We start from the raw sequence: 22333 nt of genomic DNA, 5'->3' as shown, positions 1-22333 counted from the left end.
AAAAGCTTGTTGGCAGCAGGAAGCATGAAGTGCTCTCAAATTTCCTGGTAGACAGCTGTGTCGACTGTGGACTTGATAAAAAACAATGGACCCACACCAGCAGATGACATGGCTCCCCAAACCATCACTGACTGTGGAAACTTCACACTGGACTTTAAGCAGCTTGACTTTTGCGCCTCTCCGGTCTTCCTCCAGACTCTGGGACCTTGATTTCTAAATGAAATGCAAAATTTGAGCAACAGACCAGTAATATTTCTCCTTAGCCCAGCACAGATGCTTCTGACGTTGTTTTTGGTTCAGGAGTGGCTTGACGCAGGGAATTCTCCAGCTGTAGCCCATATCATGCAGACGTCTGTATGTGCTGGTTCTTGATGCACTGACACCAGCCTCAGTCCACTCCTTATGAAGCTCCCCCAGATTTCTGAACCGCCCTTGCTTGACAATCATCTCAAGGCTACAGTCATCCCTGTCACTTGTGCACCTTTTCCAGCCACATTTTTCCCTTCCTCTTAACACAAGCTTATCTATAAATTATTCATTTAATATTATTAAATCATTAATTTGTTGTCGTACTTTACTGAGCAATGATTTAGTAGGTTTTGCCAAAACCAGAAAAAACATGGTCGCACTTCCCTAGAGTCTGATTGCCGGTAATGTTATGACAATCAGTGTAGCGCAGAAATTTATATATTAAAAAAAAATTCCAATAACACATTTTTAAACGAATGTCTGCAAAATACAAACTAAACAAAGCAAAATTACATTTGAAGTGGCATTTGTAACTCTGGACCACAAAACCAGTCAAAAGGGTCAATTTTTTTTTAAAATTGAGATTTACACATTTTAAAGCTAAACAAAAGGAATAGTTTGTTAGGATATGACAATATATGGCAGATAAACAAATATTAGAAAAACTGGGATATGAGGGTGCATAAAAATAAAAACATCACGAAAAAAGCCTTTGAAGTTGTTCAAAAGTTCTTAGAAATGCACATTACTAATCAAAAATTAAGTTGTGATATTTATGGTAGGAAATTTACTAAATATCTTAATGGGACATTAACTTTGCTTAATATTCTAATGATTTTTGGCATACATTTTTTTTTATCATTTTGACCCAGACAATGTATTCTTGGCTATTACTACAAATATACCTGTGCTACTTCAGACTGGTTTTGTGGTCCAGGGTCACATTATAAAAATAAAAAAAAATGCAAAACCATAATAACCATACACACTTCCCACCAATTTTAATACACAAATAAGCAGGACAAACACAAACTGAGGTTTTTACTAGCTTTAATATTCCTGAAACGTCTGTGTTGCAGAGAAGAAAAAAAAAGGGTACAAAAGTATCTGACAGTAAAAATATGAGAATGCATGGGGGGCAGGGGGACATAAGAGAGTCCTCACTCACTAAAACAGCAGTGTCTCATACAGGCCTGCAAAATTCATCTTTGAAATATCACTAATACGAAGCCAAACAAAACAGAGTAATCAGTTAATATACAAAACCACACAGCTGACCAGGCAGTAAGACATGCAGTAATACAGTCTTTCCATGTGTAAGAGAAAGAGAGAGAGCAAAAGAGAGGTGAGTGTGTGAGAGAGAGAGAGAGAGAAAGAAAGATAGATAGAGAAAAGGAAAGAGAGTTGAATTAAGCATCTATTAAAAAAAACGGTTCAGCATATCTGACACGTTCAATTCATAACATTTCCGTACATTTTTTGACAACTCTTCCGCTTCCTTTCGATCTGTTTTCTGAAGTTCTGAAATGTTTTGCATATGAGATCTGAGGCTGGGTTCAGCCTGGGCTCCTGTAATGGCTCTATACAGTTATGTCTGTTTTGTAAATACATGTGATTACTAAAACCGCTGAGAACAGCCAGAGAAAATAAAACAATTAGAATAATAATTTGAGATTTTTGCATATGTGACATCATCAGAATAATAAAACACAACACACAGAGAATCTGTGAGCAATGGAGAGTGAAGCTTCCTCACAGTAATGACACATCAGGGCAAGGGGTCATTGTTATGGCGTGAGGTCATTGCTATGGTAACAGCAGTGAGCTGCTGCTGCGGTCAAACTTCTTGCCTTTCGAGAGCGCAGCAACCTGTTTCAACAACTCTCTGTTCTTTGACTAAGAGACAAAAAAAAAAAACAGTTAGTGAAAATAAGAACACTACAGTGCACTCAGTAAGAACTAAAATATTAAGCAGCACAACTGTTTATATAATGTGTCTTGAGCAGCAAATCAGCATATTAGAATGATTTCTGAAGGAGGAGGTGATACTGAAGACTGGAGTAATGACATAGAAAATTCAGCTTTGCCATAAAAATAAATTAAATTTAAAAGGGGTCATGAACTGAGAAATCAAAATTCCACTGATCTTTTGAATAATAAGATGTCATTGTAATATAAAAACATCCTGCACGTTTTAGAACTGAAAACTTTGTTAGTATAAAAACAGCTTATATTGAAGCCAATCTGCTAAAACCACAGGTTTTGGAATGTGCCACTTTATGATGTGATAGTCTGGCCACCTCAACAGAAGATGATCAACACCTGCTTCTACATCACTGCCTGTTTAGTCCCGCCCACCGATTCACAAATGTAGTAAGTAAATAACAAAAGAGGCAACTGCAGGTCTACCAGAAAACAAATGATAAAGATGCCTCTGAATACAACAAGATTGCGTATAGTGCCAAGTTGCGGAAAAACAGTGTTTGCACTGCCTTCCTTTTGATCCAAACATTAGGAAAGGGTGGATGTCAGTACCACAGATAAATAAAGCGAACAAAGTTGACGCAGGATTTTCAGAAAGACTGAAACTAAAAGGCGACGCTGTGCTGACTATATTGGATCTGACAGTAATGTTGCGCACTACACAAGTGCGTGTAATGTTTTATTATGTGGTCACTATTGCTTTGTCTGCTATTACAGTTGATGTGTTTGATATGACAACTTATGCATTTTTAAACTAAATCACGCAAACATCCATCTGTTAAGGATTAAGCTGTCAAACATACACAACTTATAGCCAATCACAGCAGTGGGCATTTACTTCCAAGTCTACAATCCACCACACCTATTCAAACAGAGCGTTCTGATGAGGGGGTCAAACCAAGGCAGAAAATAGCCTACTACTTCTAAATTACAATGCTTTTTTGATGTAGAAATTGAGATAACATAAGTGGACAAAAGTACAAAATATTAAAAAGTCAGTTCATGAACCCTTTTTAAAATGCATTCAAGTAAATAAAAAACATTAGTAATTGTACTGCATTTTTGGTAAATGCAGCCTTGGTGAGCATAAGAGACTTTCAAAAAAAGTCTTACCAGCCACAAATTTAAGAATGGTAATTTTCTCAAAGTGCTCATCAAAACACTAACAGACACATTTACCACAGTATTAAAATATTAAGTATTTAAAAGTATAAAAATATTGTTGATTTGTTTTTTAAATAATACATTATGATGTGTAATGAAGGGTGTACTGTGTTAGTGACCTGTTGTTGCTCCATGGCCTCTTTGTGCGCTTTCTCCAAGTTGTTCATCTTCACCCGCATATTTGACTCCTGATACTGAAAGTCTGCCTTCAGCTCGGTCAGCTGAAATCGTAAACAAAATTATGAAATGACCTTTTCGAAATATTCAAGAACAAAAGTCATTTTTCCAAAGTTGCTAGTTGTGTGCTGATATCATCAATGGCAATGAACCAGCTTTCCTTGTGTTTCATTACAACCAGGGTTTCTGCAGATATGAACAAGTGAAATTTAAGACTTTTTAAGACCTTTTTAATACCACCTTATATGAAATTTAAGACCTTAACCTGTAATGGAAATAGATATTATATTACATGCATATGTGATATTTAATGTGTTTAATGTAAAAAGTAAACAAAATTTCATGGCTGTCATAAATTAAATTTATTACTACGATATACAGTGAACTTTCCATATCAGCAGATACTATTCCACACAAAATATCCCCATAAAAGTACCACTAGAAATATCTTATTTAAAAAAATTCTGAAGCGATTTTTTTTTTTTTTTTACTTTTGAAATGTATGCGTACCTTTGAAATTTATTTTATGAATTTATCAATAAATTCTAAATGGCTGTTAGCAGTGAGATTACATAATTTACACTGCAAAATTAAAAGTGAGATTAATGTTTTAAATACATTTATTGATTTATAAATATATATATATATATATATATATATATTATAAATGTTATATAAATACTGCGATTCTGTCTGAAGACGCAGAAACTTCCACAGAGGGAGAAAAAAATCTACAGTTGTTAGCAACTGGCCTTAGCCAAGCCCTATATTCAGTTTTTCCAAGCCCAGTTTCGCTAAACTTGCACTTCCTCATAGCTAAAAAGTTAAATCCATTTGACTTCTGCAGTACAATCCGAGAGAGACTCGCGCCAATAACAGAAAGCTGATTGGCTATTGCATGCTGGTCTCATTTGTAGTTTAAATTCAGCAAATTATATTTGGAATAGTGAAATAAAGAACTACAACACCACGGAAACAACAGAAAGAGAATTTAAATGAGCATTAGAGGTAGCGTTACATGGACATCGGAAAAATAAGACCTGTGTAAAATTATTTAAGACCTAGAACAGCGAATTTAAGACTTTTTAAGGCCTAAAATTTTGATTTTTAAATTTTAGACTTTTTAAGACTTTTTAAGACCCCGCGGAAACCCTGACAACAAACCAACATAGAAACATTTATAAACAAATGAACTATAAACAAACTGAAGGCAAGCCTCTAGAGCAGAGGTCTCAAACTCAATTCCTGGAGGGCCACAGCTCTGCAGAGTTTTGCTCCTACCAGCTCCAACTCACACCTGCTCAATAATTTCTAGTAATCCTGAAGACCTTGATTAGTTGGATCAGGTGTGTTTGATTAGGGTTGGAGCAAAACTGTGCAGAGCTGTGGCCCTCCAGGAATTGAGTTTGAGACCAATGCTCTAGAGAATATCTATTTTATTTAAAAATAAAATGTTTTAGTTCATAAGTTGGAATTTGAACTGAATTGGCCACACTGCATAGGAAGCTCAACTGGAATGACTGAAAGAGGGATTTGCACAACAAATGCAAACCTGAATTCACAAATTATATCTTTATCCACCTTATTTTTCAATGCGGAGGTAAGCTGTTTTCTGGTAATGTGTTAGGCTTTCGATTCATAAGCCACCGTAGGGAAATAATGAGAATAACAACAAAGTGCAGTAAATGGTAAAAGATAATACATTAAAATAATATGGTAAGACACACCAGTTTGCAAAATCAAGCAGCAAAATGAGTGGTTTTGTACAGCTAAAAACAGCTGGAAGATGATGAGACTGGAAGACTAACACATTAAGTTTACAAATGCTCTTACGGTAAAAATAAGGTGGATACTTATGGACTTCTAGTAACAGCTCAAATGTTTGAGCATAATTATCGCCTCTGCCAGCAAATGGATTGTGATGTGGGCGGCTGATCAGACAACAGGATGGAGCTCGGGCAGAAAGTCTATTAATGTGTTAATGAACACATTTATGCATCCATCTCTATGTACTATTTCAGCCATCTGATTTCAAAGCGTGTCCTTTATGAAAATATGACTGTTTGAGTCACACAATTCTGATTCAGAATCATGAAAGAGCTGCAGCTACAAAATGTGAACATTCCATGTACATGTTGCACCAAAGCCAGGAAGTAACATCAGAAGTTACCTTCCGGTCTTTTTCAAGGATGGTCTGGTCTCTCTGCTGGAGCATGCGCTTCAATGACATCACTTCCTCTTTCAGTTGGCTAATCAAGATGAAGTTGTCCGTGCCTCCAGAATCCATTGACTGAGTGATTGAACTACTGTAAGGGGGAGAAAAAAGAAAAGAAAAGGAAATGCGTTTAGCATTAAACGAGAGAAAGTGTCAGCCTGTCCATACTGGATGGAGAAAGACAGACAGATAGAGAGATGATTACAGTAAGTAGTAATTACCTGTCTCCATTAGATGGCTTTGTCTCAAGTTTGGGTTTTTTCTTTGGCGTTTCCTTCTGAATGCTACACAAGAGAAACGTATTAGAGTGAATACACTCACAGCATGGACAAAAACACAACCTGTCTGTATTTAAAAAAAAAAAAAAACTAAAAAAAAAAAAAACACACACACACACACACACACACACACACACACACACACACACACACACACACATCTCACCTCTGCTTCCACAGTCCCTGATCCTGCTCTGGAGTTAAAGTACCACTTATTCTGCAACACACATATGCAGTACAGCATTTTCATAAGGATTTTCAGTAAACAAGTTTATATTCTTGTAACTGGACGCTGATGCATTTTGGTTGCTTGTATCTGTATTATATAGTTAATGCTTACTTGTGGTGCGAGCTTCCGTGTCTGTGGTGCTGATGATGATGGTGTCTCTGATGCTCCTTCTCACTGAGGGAAGAGGAGTTAGAGTGGGAAGAGCCAAGGCCTTTCCGCTGCTCTTTCGTTTTTTGTAGAACACGGCGATATGACAGTGTGCAGAGCCAACACAGGAGCTTCCCATCCACCTGTAGAAAGACAGAATTGACATATTCATTAAGTGTGCTTAGTCTATAAGTAAACATAAAAATTAAATCATAGCATTTCAAATTCTGAATGAACTCTTATTTTTATATTTTCATATTAATTAGTTTCAACGCGCGTGTATCACAACGCATGCGTGTGCATTCCTCTGCTTGCAAACAAGTGGCAGCGCTTCCAAGTTTTACGCTAGAACGCGGGTTCCTGCATCAGCAGCACCACATGCATAAGTAGTGTAAGAAACTATAGTCTGCTCAACCACGATTCTACTCCACGATATATGTTTGATCATGCTCATTTTCCAAAATGGCTTAATTATAGAGAAGAAAGTCAACGGTTATGTTGTTTCTAGACCATTTGGGACGATCACATCCTGAGCAAATGGTGAACAATTGTAGCATGGGAGCGGGTGTGGGACACCAAGAACCATCTCAGACAAAGGGGTGTCAGAACTTAATTAACATACAGACCACTGCTGTTACAACAGGAGCAACTTTATATTAAGGGTAGTAAACTGTAATGGTATTAAAGGTTTGAGCTTAGAAGGTTCTGGGTTTGACTCAGTTGAACCCAAGGTACAACATGTACTTTGTCACTGCTATGCTGCAATAAACATCTTCATCAAGATCTTCAACATCCTTAGCACTTTTTCTTACAGTCATGGTACTCTTGTGAACGTGTGTCAAAGACTGACAATGGAGGAGAAGAAATTGCTAAAGTCGCTATTTTTGTTCTCTTTGCACACAAAACGTATTCTTGTAGCTTCTTAAAATGTTGGTTGAACCACTGATGTCACATGAACTATTTTAATGTCCTTACTACCTTTCTGGGCCTCGAACATGGTAGTGGCTTTTTTGTCAATGCAGGGTCAGAAGGCTCTCGGATATCATCAAAAATATCTTAATTTATGTTCCGAAGATGAACGAAGGTCTTATGGGTTTGGATCTACATGAGGGTGAGCAATTAATGACAGAATTTTTCATTTTTGGGCGAACTATCCCTTTAATAATAACACACCGGTGCTAAAGAAGTTCTGTGGGCTGCTATCAGATTCAAGATATGAGTGTAATATCACCAAACTAATATCACCAACTGAACAAAATTAATGAATGATGTTTTCAAACAGGTTGACCTTTAAAAAGAAATTTCACCACCTTAAAAAGCATTTAGATACCTATGCATCACAAAATACACCGCTGATCATAAATCTGTAAAGCTGGCTGATTGTTGGTGGGGTGGGAGGAGTAGGTTTAAATTTAAAAAAAAAAAAAAAAACAGGGCCCGTATTCACAAAACATCTTAAGGCTAAAAGTAGCTCATAACTTTGATTTAGAAGAAAATCTTAAAAATAATGGGCATGTCAGTCCTAAATTTAGGACTAGCGCTAAAACTAGCTCCTAAATCTGTGCAGCATAAAGACTGATTTATACGCGTCCGCAAGTTCGCTTGGGTTTGTGAAATCACCCATTTCGCGTGGCGGTGTGCACGGCTTCTCGAGTGAACTGTTGGCGTGTCACCTCATTGCTCACGAAATTTTTTTATAGCTGTTTTGGCTGAATAGGGACGCCTGTACAAACATCTCTATAATCCATTAATGCGTGACCATAGAAATAGTCAGATGGCAAAAAACTCATCGTGACCAGTATTGGAAAGGACGAAAACTTCTGCAAAAAAAGTTTGTGAAACTGTACATTAACACTGTTGTGTTGGTTTTACTGTTGAAGACTGCTGTAATAAAAATATTTCTCATTATTGCTTTTGTTAGTGTTTCACATTACTTATTTGCATAGGCGTAATTCACGGGTGGGACACTTTTTGCAAAGCTCGATATTGTCCCACCACTAGGGCTGGGCGATTCTTTCGATTTTTTTGATTAATTCGAATTTACGTTTTAAGACGATTTAATTTTTTATTAAATCGAGGTATCGCGATTTTTTAATAAAAATATTAGACACATTGTAACTGCACCAATGGCAGAATAATTAAGAGGCAATATTGTCCGACCACATGGCACGCCTAACTAACCGCTGTATTCAGAACGGAAAACAAATAACACGTTCTGGTAAAATAACGCGAGTTAATAAGTGGACATGATTAGCTGCTTGCTAGCAAGTTAGCCTGTTATATTACATACAATTTCACTTACCACATAACCAGAGTAGAGAGTTGATTGAAGACAATTGCGAATTATTTGCATATCAGGGCTCTAGAGTGCGACCAGCATATTTGTATTTGCGCTGAGTGGAGCTTCAAAGGTTTCCATGTGTTTTGCACGTTGACAAATGTATCTCAAGTGTAGAGAGAGTGTAAATAAGAGACTGAATGGGCAGTAGCTTCGTTTATTATAATAGAGCTTTGTGATATTGCGAACTAAGATGAGTGACAGCTTTTAATCATTTTTAAGGGAGTTTGTAAATGAGATACTGATTTATTACAACAGTTAAATAAACAAGTTATTAAGTGACTTACATTGTCTGACTAACACCATTGCCTGATTTTGCTCTATTTTGTCATCAAAAGTAATCTGAAACAAGTCACAGCTGAGCCGCTGCTCATCTCCACTCAAACACAGCGGTGTTTCGTTTATGAATGAACGTGCGTTTTTAAACGAATTAGTGAAATGATTCAATTTCCCATTAATAAAGAGTCACTTGCTTTATTCTTGAATGAACCATCCGTTGGAACGAATCAAATGAATTAAATGATTTAGTAATTAAATCAGTGTCTGACCACCACCTGTTGGCAGATCGTTCAGTTTTTTAAATCATTTAATATTTCTGTGTTCAAAATTGTATATTTTTGTATACGACATAAGTCCAAGAGAAAAGCATGGAAATATATATTTTCCTCCCATCTCATATTTATTTGTCTTACAAACACTTTGTGTCTGGTATGATAAGAATGGGGCGTGGTAGAAAGTGATCACTGATGCAGTTGCAATGTATATTGCAAAATATATGGTGCCCGTATATTGTGGAAAAGCTGGGGTTTCTTTACATGCTAAAAGTAGTAGGGGGGGGAAAAAATCGATTTAAATCGTAAATCAGATTTTTTGTGAAAAAATCGGGGATTTTATTTTTAGGCCATATCGCCCAGCCCTACCCACCACTTTTTTGAACATCTCACGGCATGGACGTACCTAATGCTGATGAAACATTCCTTTCTGTTAAATAAGGTGCTGACGCTCTAATCTGTATTTATTTATTTATTTTTTCTGAAATCATGCTTAATGTTCGTTGCGATGTTAATTAGTGACGGAACTTAATGCGGCTCCCTCGCTTATGACTCATTACGGTTAAAAATCAAAACAAAATACACACAAATATAGGTGATATAGGATCACTGATGAACATATTTAATTTTATTAAGGGATGAAAAAAGCTGTGTGATGGCGGATTAGAATCGAAACCCTCTGATTTAACAAACATTCTACCACTAGACTAATGGATATTACTAAAACTGTTGCATATCTATGCATTTATTCACTGCATCATTTATCTCAAGGCTAATAACATATTATTCAAGTACATGTAAGAATAAAATTATCATGTTAAAAGCTAGTTTAATGTCAATACATTATGTACACATGATCAGAGCCTGTAACCACAAAACATTTCATCTTACCACTAAAAGTTCTCCTAAATGGCAGTAAAAGTTTTTAGCTAAGAGTTTTCTCTTAAAACCTATTCACAAAGCTGCTGAGACAAACTTTTACTAAGGAATAGAGAGAAGTCTTAAGCTAAAAGTAAGGGCGGGGTTGACCTCGTTACTATGGATGATGTCGACATGCTTTATAACTATGCACACAATGATTGGCTGATAGGGGTCTCTGTCAGACATTTATTCATAGAAATATTGTAACGTGCACTATTATATCATATTTAAATAAAGGTTTTAAAATAAAAATGTTGCCATATTCAAATAAAGATTTTAAAATGCAGGCTAATTGTCACTAATTAAACGTGTATCTTCAGCCTCATGTGCGCTCCTCATATACAGTTAGCGGCTATGCATATAAACAGCCTTTTAATTAACAGGGTAGAATAATCATAGGTGATAGTAAGAAAGAAAACCAAACTGGACGCAAGAACAACTCCTACTTCTTGCCCAACTTGTTCATGAAAACAAGGATATAATCAAGGGAAAATTTGGAGTTGGGATAACCTCAAAAACTAAAAAAGATGTGTGGGAAAATATATGTGTGCAAATAAATGCAGCTTTCCCACTTTTGTCCAGAAGCAAAGATGACTGTGAAAAGCGCTGGTATTCTTTGCAAAGTCAGGCAAATTAAGGCTGAGACTGCAGAATTAAAGTGACAACTGCTACAGCTAAACGGACATTACTTTCAAGTTGCCGATAATGTTTTCATGAAATCTTGTTATGCTATTGCAGATTGAAATCCTTAGCTTCATTAAAATATTTATTGCATTCATAAGGAGCTGCCATTCGTGAACTGTCAAAACCTTGATCTGTGGCGTTTTATAGGGTTGTTTCTATTTGTTGCAATTCTGCAACAGTCATAATACCTTCGCGATTGAGACCACACCTTCTGAAAGCTCATTATCATCCAATGCTTTTAAAATGTTTCTGTTCCGAGGCAGACAGCAGGCAACAGCCATTTTAGGACACTTTTAGGACTTGATCTTAGTGACTTAGGAGTCCTCTCCACTACTCCTAACATTTCACAGATTTAGGAGCTAGTTTTAGTGCTAAAACGCTTTGTGAAATACTCTTAGAGCAAAAATTAGGAGTCCTAAATTTAGGATTGTTTTAAGCATTATTTTTAAGACTTTCTCCTAAATCGCTAAGTTATGACATAGGCTTTTATCCTTAAGATCTTTTAGGAACAGAGGCCCAGAATTTGGTGATGTGCACGCGCAGGCAGCACAGGCTTGCGGTGCAGAAGAACGCGTCGAGTATAAATCAGCCTAAATCAAGCTTAAATCCAAGATCAAATCCTAACCTTCCTAATATTGCTGTTGCTGGTGATCTGCCTCGGAACTTAATTTAGAAACACTCTGCATGTATATGCACGCATATTCCCACACAACTTTTTTTTTTAGTCTTGGAGGTTATCCCAGCTCCAAATTTTCATTTGATTATATCCTACATTGGGCAAGTAACAGCTGTTCTTGCGTCCAGTTTGGTTTTGTTTTACGTTTGCGTATCTCGCTTACAAGCCATGATTATTCTATCATGAATAGAAAAAAAAAGTTTGATTCCCGTTTCGAAATGTTTTGCTGCTCTCGCCCCCTTCTCTTCACCCAATGATTTCGTGTCAGTTCTCCGCTATTCTGTGTCATTAAAAGCATAAAAAGCTCTTTAAAAAAGTCTGTTTATGTAACAGAGGCCAGCTAGCAGGTGCTGTGCAGGCAAACCTCACTCCCGATCTCAAAAGACGCACTAGCGACAGACGCTAGAGATTGCAGCCTGTAGCCTTCTTGTTAGTGCGTCCGCCTCCCGTGCCGGAGACCCGGGTCCGAGACCTGCTCGGAGTGGGTGCGGTAGGACCTGGGTGTGAGGGGTTACATTTACATGCATGTCACCTAATTGTTTATTATAAAAGGCTGTCAATCACTTGTTTAGTAAGTGACACTTGCCCTGTATTTTAAATTCTTTATTTGAATGTGGCAACATTTTTACTAACTTTTTAAAACTTTATTTGAATATGTCAATATTTACAACAATATTTCTGTGAATAAATGTCTGAGAGAGATCCCTCCCCTATCAGCCAATCACTGTATGCATGGTTAGTGAGCATGCTGACATCATCCATAGTAACGAGGTCAACCCCGCCCTTACTCTTAGCTTAAGACTTTTATCTACTGCTTAGTAAAAGTTTGTCTCAGCAGCTTTGTTAATAGGTTTTAAGAGAAAACTCTTAGCTAAAAACTTTTACTGCTATTTAGGAGAACTCGTAGTGGTAACATAAAATGTTTTGTGAATACGGGCCAGGGATGAAAATTAACATTTTTGCCAGTGTGGCTGGTGGATTTCAAAATCTACCAGCCACTAAATGTTTTTACCAGCCACTTTATGTTTTTAACCGACAATGTGTAGCTGCATGTGAAAATTAATACTACAAGATCTACTATACTTGAGCAGTTTATTTAATCTCAAGTCTCAAAATACTGACATTTTCACCGAATTTTTCTATCATGATACAGAGCTATCTTCACAACTACACAACTTATAGCCCACATACTATAACAGCCTAGATATTTTATCTAGCCTAATTTGCACGCATTGGGGAGTCGCTCTCTAAACGCAGGGTATTAAAGTTGCTTTTGAATGCGCGTGCGCGTTTTACTTTTGGTTTCGTTTTTACTATAGCGCGAAACTATCGGCGGCGTAGAGCGTGCATTCTAAAATACAAGAGATTACTTAAAACCATTTGGGTGGACACCAACGGGATTTTGAAAAGCGTGTCCCCAGTGGAAATTTCGCCCCTGTGTGAGTGGAACTCTGCAAGTTATCATCTGATGTGAATGAATGACGCGTTGTACAGTACATTGAGAAAGACACGCCATGAATTGCACCTGACAGAATGTGCGCTGTAGCACGAGATACAATATATTTCTTCAAAAGCAGATTGTAAAGGTATTTTAACAGACCTCTTAACGCCTGTGATGTATCGCCACATTTTTTTTGAAGGTGTGCCTCCGCTTAAAGTGTCCGCTGTCGTCGTCTTCTTTGTGTATTTTAACGGCAGTTCGCAACCAACATTAAGGTGCATTACCGCCTCACGCCGTCCGGTTGAAGTATGTTATTTTTATTTACCCGCCACGGTGGCCGGTGGGTGAAGCAAGTTTACCCGCCACAACACAAAATCACCCGCATTTGGCTGGTGGCGGGTGCTAATTTCCATCCCTGATAAGGGCCCTGATCACTCCCTAATTAAAGTTTCCTGATAATTTACTCACCCCCATGCTCATGTCTTTCTTCAGTCAAAATAAAATTAAGGACTTTTGAGGAAAACATTCCAGGATTTTTTCCCATTTTTCCCATATAGTGGATCAGCTGGTTGAAGGTCAAAATTAGATTCAATACAACTTCAAAAGGAAAAGGTAAAAAAGGACATGACATGAGGCCAAGTTTGGTGACCCATACTTGGAATGTGTGCTCTGCATTTAACCCATCCAAGTGCACACACACAGTAGTGAACACACAACCGGAGCAGTGGGCAGCCATATTGCTATTGCTGCGGCACCCGGGAAGCAGTTGGGGGTTCGGTGCCTTGCTCAAGGGAATCACCTCAGTCGTGGTATTGAGGGTGGAGAGTGTGCTGTACATTCACTCCCCCCACCTACAATCCTTGCCGGACCTGAGACTTGAACCTGCAACCTTTGGGTTACAAGTCCGACTCTCTAACCAGGCTCTACACGATCCCAGCTGAGGAATAAGGGTCTTAAGTCAAGTCAAGTCAAGATGGCGCCGCGGATGGCAGCCTCTGTGCTTAGCTCTCCAGTTGTTTTAGTGTTTTTGTTCGTTTTTCCTGTTTTTTGTTCTGCAAACACGATCAGTTTCACCAGAGATGAACTGCTGAACATTCGACAGAACACACCATATAATCTCCAACCGGTTTTTGATTATTCGGACGTTTTGCTGAACATATTAGTTGGCGGAGCAGCAGCGCTGAGACGCTTTCGGACGCGCAGGACGCACAGGAGGGGGAAGCGCGCCGGCGCGCTCGTGAAGCTTCGTCAGCGTGGATTCAGGATATTGCTGCCCGGCATTCATCTGGCGAATCTCCGCTCTCTACCCAACAAAACAGACGAACTCCTTCTGCTCTCCCGGACAAATAAGGATTTTTCACATTCTGCTGCTCTGTGTTTCACGGAAACCTGGCTGAACGCGGCTATACCGGACAGCGCGATTCATCTACCGGGATATCAGCTGTTCAGAGGAGACCGCAACACAGAATCGACGGGGAAATCGCGCGGCGGCGGGACGTGCTTTTACATCAATGAGAGGTGGTGTACAGATGTAACAGTGTTAAAGAAGATGTGCTGTTCTGATCTAGAAGCACTTTTCATTAACTGTAAACCGTTCCTATTCGCCGCGAGAGTTTTGCTCGTTCATTCTCGTGAGCGTGTACATTCCACCGCAAGCGCACGTAAGCCTGGCATTGCAGAAACTCTCTGATCAGATCACAGAGACAGAACAACACCCGGACTCTGTTTTAATCATTCTTGGGGATTTTAATAAAGCAAATCTCTGACGTGAACTGCCAAAATACAGACAGCATGTTACATGTCCGACCAGAGACAGTAACATATTGGACCACTGCTACACCCCAATTAAAGGAGCACATGACTCTGTCCAACGGGCAATCCAGCTTTGGGACTATCTGATCACTGTCTGGTCCATCTTATACTATCCTACAGGCAAAAACTTAAAACTGCTAAACCTGCAGTTAAGACTGTAAAAAGATGGACCAACGAAACAGAACAGGTCTTACAATCCTGTTTCTATTTGACTGATTGGAGTGTTTTTGAAGCTGCTGCCACCGATCTGGACGAACTCACAGAGACTGTTACTTCATATATCAGTTTCTGTGAGGATTTATGCATTCCTACCAGAACTTATTTATCATACAACAATGACAAGCCATGGTTTACAGAAAAACTCGTCAGGCCAAAGAGGATGCCTACAGAAAAGGGGATAGAGTCTTGTACAACCAGACCAGGAACACACTGAATAAAGAGATTGGAGTGGCTAAAAAGACCTATGCAAAAAGGTTAGAAGATCAGTTCACTTCAAATGATCCAATTTCAGTGGAAAGGCCTGAAAACAATCACAAACTACAGGACACCACTCCCGTGCACTGAGGTGACTCAACGACATGCTGAAGACCTGAATGAATTTTACTGTAGATTTGAAACCCCCCAAACCTGTTCTGATGATCTCTTCACACAACCATTAACACCTCCAGCAACCCCCCTCTCCCCCCTCCTTCACTTCTAATCAGCGAAGATGAGGTGCGCCAGGTCTTCAGGAAGAACAAAAGAAGAAAGGCACCAGGACCAGACGGTGTGAAACCAAAGCCTGTCTGAAAACCTGCGCAGATGAGGTGGCCCCCATTTTTTCACAGATCTTTAACAGGTCTCTGGAGCTGTGTGAATTCCCTCACTGCCTAAAACGCTCAACCATTATTCCTGTCCCAAAGAAATCCAAGATAACAGGACTTAATGACTACAGACCTGTCGTCATGAAGTCGTTTGAAAAACTGGTTCTGGCTTATCTGAAGGACATCACCGGACCCCTTCTGGACCCCCTGCAGTTTGCTTACCGAGCAAACAGGTCAGTGGATGATGCAGTGAACATTGGCTTGCACTTCATCCTGCAGCATCTGGACAGACCAGGGACTTGTGAGGATCCTGTTTGTGGACTTCAGTTCGGCTTCAACACCATCATTCCTTCACTCCTCCACACCAAACTAAACCAACTTTCTTTTCCTAGCCCTATCTGTCAATGGATCACCAGCTTTCTGACAGATAGGCAACAGCTGGTGAGACTGGGGAAATTCACATCAAGCAGCCGCACCACCAACACTGGCGCCCCTCAAGGTTTTGTTCTATCCCCACTGCTCTTCTCCCTCTACACCAACGACTGCACCTCTAAAGACCCCTCTGTCAAGCTCCTGAAGTTTGTAGACGACACCACGGTTATCGGCCTCATTCAGGACGGTGACGAGTCTGCCTACAGACAAGAGGTAAAAGAGCTGGCTGTCTGGTGCAGTCACAACAACCTGGAGCTGAACAAGCTCAAAACTGTAGAGATGATAGTGGACTTCAGGAGGAACCCCCCTGCACCTTCCTCACTCACCATCATGGACAGCACTGTGGCTACAGTGGAGACATTCAAGTTCCTGGGATGTTTCATCTCCCAGGATCTGAAGTGGGACACTCACATCAACTCCATTGTAAAAAAAGGCCCAACAAAGGTTATACTTCCTTCGCCAGCTGAAGAAGTTCAACCTACCACAGGAGTTGCTGAGACAGTTCTACTCAGCCATCATCGAGTCTGTTCTGTGCACATCAATAACTGTCTGGTTTGGCTCAGCTACAAAATCAGACATCAGAAGATTGCAGAGAACGGTTCGGTCTGCTGAGAGGATTATTGGTGCTCCCCTGCCCACCCTTCAAGAACTGTATACAGTCGTGGCCAAAAGTTTTGAGAATTACATAAATACTGGAAATTGGAAAAGTTGCTGCTTAAGTTTTTATAATAGCCATTTGCATATACTCCAGAATGTTATGAAGAGTGATCAGATGAATTGCATAGTCCTTTGCCATGAAAATTAACTTAATCCCGAAAAAAAAAAAAAAAACTTTCCACTGCATTTCATTGCTGTCATTAAAGGACCTGCTGAGATCATTTCAGTAATCGTCTTGTTAACTCAGGTGAGAATGTTGACGAACACAAGGCTGGAGATCATTATGTCAGGCTGATTGGGTTAGAATCGCAGACTTGACATGTTAAAAGGAGGGTGATGCTTGAAATCATTGTTCTTCCATTGTTAACCATGGTGACCTGCAAAGAAACGCGTGCAGCCATCATTGCGTTGCATAAAAATGGCTTCACAGGCAAGGATGTTGTGGCTACTAAGATTGCACCTAAATCAACAACTTATAGGATCATCAAGAACTTCAAGGAAAGAGGTTCAATTCTTGTTAAGGCGGCTTCAGGGCATCCAAGAAAGTCCAGCAAGTGCCAGGATCGTCTCCTAAAAAGGATTCAGCTGCAGGATCGGAGTGCCACCAGTGCAGAGCTTGCTCAGGAATGGCAGCAGGCAGGTGTGAGTGCATCTGCACGCACAGTGAGGCGAAGACTTTTGAAAGATGGCCTGGTGTCAAGAAGGGCAGCAAAGAAGCCACTTCTCTCCAAAAAAAACATCAGGGACAGATTGATCTTCTGCAAAAAGTATGGCGAATGGACCGCTGAGGACTGGGGCAAAGTCATATTCTCAGATGAAGCATCTTTCCTATTGTTTGGGGCATCTGGAAAAAGGCTTGTCCGGAGAAGAAAAGGTGAGCGCTACCATCAGTCCTGTGTCATGTCAACAGTAAGGCATCCTGAGACCATTCATGTGTGGGGTTGCTTCTCATCTAAGGGAGTGGGCTCACTTACAATTTTGCCCAAAAACACAGCCATGAATAAAGAATGGTACCAAAACACCCTCCAACAGCAACTTTTTCCAACAATCCAACAACAGTTTGGTGAAGAACAATGCATTTTCCAGCACGATGGAGCACCGTGCCATAAGGCAAAAGTGATAACTAAGTGGCTCGGGGGCCAAAACGTTGACATTTTGGATCCATGGTCTGGAAACTCCCCAGATCTTAATCCCATTGAGAACTTGTGGTCAATCCTCAAGAGGCAGGTGGACAAACAAAAACCCACTAATTCTGACAAACTCCAAGAAGTGATTATGAAAGAATGGGTTGCTATCAGTCAGGATTTGGCCCAGAAGTTGATTGAGAGCATGCCCAGTCGAATTGCAGAGGTCTTGAAAAAGGGCCAATACTGCCTCTTTGTATAAATGTCATGTAATTGACGATAAAAGCCTTTGAAACGTATGAAGTGCTTGTAATTATATTTCAGTACATCACAGAAACAACTGAAACAAATATCTAAAAGCAGTTTAGCAGCAAACTTTGTGAAAACTATTTGTGTCATTCTCAAAACTTTTGGCCACAACTGTACATCCAGAGTGAGGAAAAGAGCTCAGAAAATCACTCTGGACCCCTCACATCCAAGCCATCCTCTCTTTGAACTCTTACCATCCGGCCGGCGCTACAGAGCCCCAAATATCAGGACTACCAGACGAATGAACAGTTTTTCCCCCCAGGCAATCCACCTTATGAACAGTTAAAATGTTCCTCCCATTGTGCAAAAAATGTGTGGAATAATCTGACATCTACTGCTACACCTCCACCCTAACACATCCCTGCATTCCATCCTATCACCTATAGCACAAATGTACATACATATTTATGTCAATTTATTTTTTACAAATTATTATTATTTTCTATTTTTAGTCCATTTATGCTTACATGTGTAATTTTTCTTATTCTCTCATTTTTATTGTCTGTGCGTTGTTGTCTCTGTGTACTGGAAGCTAATAACGCTGAAACAAATTCATTGTATGCGCAAGCATACTTGGCAATAAAGCTCTTTCTGATTCTGATCATCTAGCAAATAGAGCGGTCATTTTTTTTTTTTAAATAAATAAAAATGTATATACTTTCTAACCACATGCTCGTCTTGCACTAGCACCTTGCATCTTCCATTATGTAGTCGCGTTGGAAGTCAACGGAAATACCGACCCAGTTTTTACAAGTGTGGAGAAGGACCGTTCAAAAGTGGTTTTTAGCTGAATGACACACATTTATGTCTTTGTACAAGTTTGTTTAAAATGGTCCGTTCTAAAAGATGTCTTCCACTAGGAAAAAATCTGACCTTTCCATTTTGATTACGTAATGCATGAAGTCATAGAAGTGCACTGCAGATCTAGTGCAAGATGAGCATTTGAGGTTAAAAAGCATGTAATTTATTTTTGAAAATGACCGATTGTTTTGCTAGACAAGCCCTTGTTTCATTTAGAGCCCTTTGAAGCTGCATTAAAACTGCAATTTGGACCTTCAACTCGTTGGCTCCCATTGAAGTTGACTATATGGAAAAAAAATCCTGGAATGTTTTCCTCAAAAACCATGAATTTTCGACAGAAGAAAGACAGACATGAACATCTTGGATGACACAGGGGTGAGTAAACTATCAGAAAACTTAATTCTGGAGTGAACTAATCCTTTAATGCCCTATGTTTTGTGCGGCTTGTCCAGTAATTAATGACAGACATGATGACTGAGTGTTTGATGCTGAACAGAGCTCTGTAAGCTCCTGCTTTCAATGTGCTGAAATCTGGAAACAGTGACTGTCCAATCTGTCAGAGCGGAGTGAATCACATCACACACATGCAGTGGGAGAGAACACAGCCAGAGCATGTGAATGAGTAATAAGGCGGAATAAGAACGTGCATGTGTGACTGGTCACCTTTCTCCTTCCCTCGTCCTTCCTGTCGAAGGCACACTGCTGCTTGCACTGTTCGCAGGTCTGCGGAGGGCCGTACTTCTTCTCAGAGTTGGTGCAGCGCTGACATTTGGTCCCAATGAATGCAGCAATAATGTTACAGTACTGACATGGTTTCGGCTGAAAAAAGAGAAAGATATGCGTTAGCGTGACCCTGGACCACAAAACCTGTCTTAAGTAGCATGGTTATATTTGTAGCAATAACCAAAAACACATTGTATGGGTCAAAATGATAAATTTTTCTTTCATGCCAAAAATCATTAGGATATTAAGTAAATATCATGTTTAATGAAGATGGTTTGTAATTTTCCTACCGTAAATATACTAGAACTTAATTTTTGAGTAGTGATATGCATTGCTTTATTTGGACAACTTTAAAGGCGATTTTCTCAATATTTTGATTTTTTACACCGTCAAATTCCAGATTTTCAAATAGCTGTATCATGGCCAAATAGTGTCCTATTCTAACAAACCATACGTCAATTGAAGACTTTTGTTTTTAGCGTTCAGAAAATGCATAAATCTCAATTACAGAAAATTGACCCTTATGACTGAGTTTGTGGACCAGGGTCACATATATACTTTCAAGTGAACTTACCGTCCCAAACTGTTTGACATTCTGTGCGCATTTCTTACAGATAGTGTTGGTTTTGCTGAAGAAAAAAAAAGATTTCCATTAGCAGAGAAATGGAAAAGGAATTATGTTCCCCACCTTGGTTGTGTATCTTACCTCTCCTGCTGAAACTCTGACCTGCAGTAGGTGCATTTCACTATAGGGTGCGCGATCCGACACTCCTGCGAGGAAAAAACAACCAATGATACGCGAAAGACTTTAAATGTGCTTTAAGATTACTCAAGTCTAGAGTTTAGATGTGTGTTCTATGTAACAAAGGCAGTGCAGCTTAGTACAACTACAATTTAATGAACAACCGGTGGGTTGTGTATTAACATATAAACAGGTTTCAAGACAGCAGTAGTGTTTCAGTTTAATATACAGTCTAAATGCTTCTGCTGTTCAGTTGACGCTTACATAACTCCCTGACCTTACACAGGACACACACTTTAACCCCAGACTCTTTAAACGCATGTAAACAGTCCGCTCTCACCTTGCAGAGCTGCTGGCCCTGCGACAACTCCTCGAACGGGAACCGCTGGTTACACTTGGTGCAGGCGTACAGGGCCGATGTGGCCATCACCAACCCCACAAAAACAAGAATTACCGCTACTGATAAAATATAACGCTTACGCGCAGACGGCCTTTAACACATGCGATAAAGCGAGAACTGAGCAGATTCAGTCCCAATTAAAACTGCACTTAATCCCGATAAATAAAACGGATCCAACCATCTAAAACTGCTCTGCGAAGACTATTATAAAAACGTCAGTGGCTTAAACTCATGATTAAGAACTACATATAAACTAATTATATCGTTATACGTGAAAAGAATAACTAAAAACCTGATTTCATTTCTCGGTTTTTCGGCTCCTGGTGAGATTTTCTGCTTTCTCCTTTTTGTATCTCAGTCGACTCACAAACCGGATGCGACCTGTGACTACAAAGGAAAGACTCGGCAGCCAATCAGGTGCCAGCGCCGATGGGCGGGAAGAACGGGTTTGAAAAATCAGCACCAATCAGAGAGCTCGTCCCGCCTCTTTAAAAAACTACGTATTGTTTTTTGTGACGCGTTTGTGATGTAAAGAGCTCACCCTTTCTTATGCATCCGAGTGAAACTGGAAAGAGTACGACTGTAAGGGGCTCCATTATGGCTCAGACAGGAAATCTGAATTTTCCCTGTATAAAAGCAAGCTAAACAAAAAAGATGACAGAATGGTTTATATAATTTTTACATATAGCTGTAGCTTCCTTGAGGAATGTAGAGAACCTAGTCTAGAAATAATTTTAGTAACTGTATAATTAATTCAAATTACAGTGGTGATGTTTAAGGAATATTTAATATGATTATTAGTAATTTACAGGAGCATAATCCATATTTAAGTTACTTAGAGCTGTAGCGCTGAAGATAAACAAGAAAAAAGAAAAGAATTTCAGCAGGCTCATGTATGTTACAGCTCAAGTCAAAAGTTTACATACAGAATCTGCAAAATGTTATTTATTTTACCAAAATCATGCAAACTGCATGTTATTTTTTATTTAGTACTGACCTGAATAAGAGACATAAAAGACACATATAGTCAATAAGAGAACATAATAGTTGAAATAAATGACCCTGTTCAAAAGTTTACATACACTTGATTCTTAGTACTGTGTTGTTACCTGAATGTTCCACAGTTGTGTTTTGTTTGTTTGTTTGTTTGTTTGTTTAGTGATAGTTGTTCATGAGTCTCTTGTTTCCCCCGAACAGTTAAACTGTCCGCTGTTCTTCAGAAAAGTCCTTCAGGTCCCACAATTTGTTTATTTTTTCATGTGGACTATATGTACACATATTTTATGTGAAATATCTTATTCAGGTCAGTGCTAAATCAAAAATAACATGCATTTTCTATGATCCATATTTTTTTGGTAAAATAATGAACACTTCGCAGATTCTGCAAGGTGTATGTAAACTTTCAACTTCAACTGTATATAGTTTCCAATAAATACCAACAAAAATACTTAGATAACACTACTATACACTATTTTTA

General features: G+C 39.1%; 1 protein-coding gene across 1 annotated transcript; it reads right to left on the bottom strand.

The window, feature by feature from the left end:
• Positions 1-1282: 1282 nt before the first annotated feature.
• On the bottom strand, positions 1283-21221 carry fam76b (family with sequence similarity 76 member B). Its single transcript, XM_073840453.1, has 10 exons — positions 20797-21221; positions 20421-20485; positions 20289-20343; positions 19655-19810; positions 6407-6585; positions 6233-6283; positions 6010-6072; positions 5744-5879; positions 3516-3617; positions 1283-2145 (listed from the first exon to the last, which is right to left on the bottom strand). Exons 1-10 carry the CDS (start codon positions 20881-20883, stop codon positions 2056-2058), a joined length of 984 nt encoding a protein of 327 aa, XP_073696554.1. The 5' UTR covers positions 20884-21221; the 3' UTR covers positions 1283-2055.
• Positions 21222-22333: the final 1112 nt, after the last annotated feature.

This window comes from Garra rufa, chromosome 5 (assembly GCF_049309525.1).
Source record: "Garra rufa chromosome 5, GarRuf1.0, whole genome shotgun sequence".
Taxonomy (NCBI): Eukaryota; Metazoa; Chordata; class Actinopteri; order Cypriniformes; family Cyprinidae; genus Garra; species Garra rufa.
Note: the sequence above shows the minus strand (reverse complement) of the source record. Positions and strands in the feature narration are given on the sequence as shown.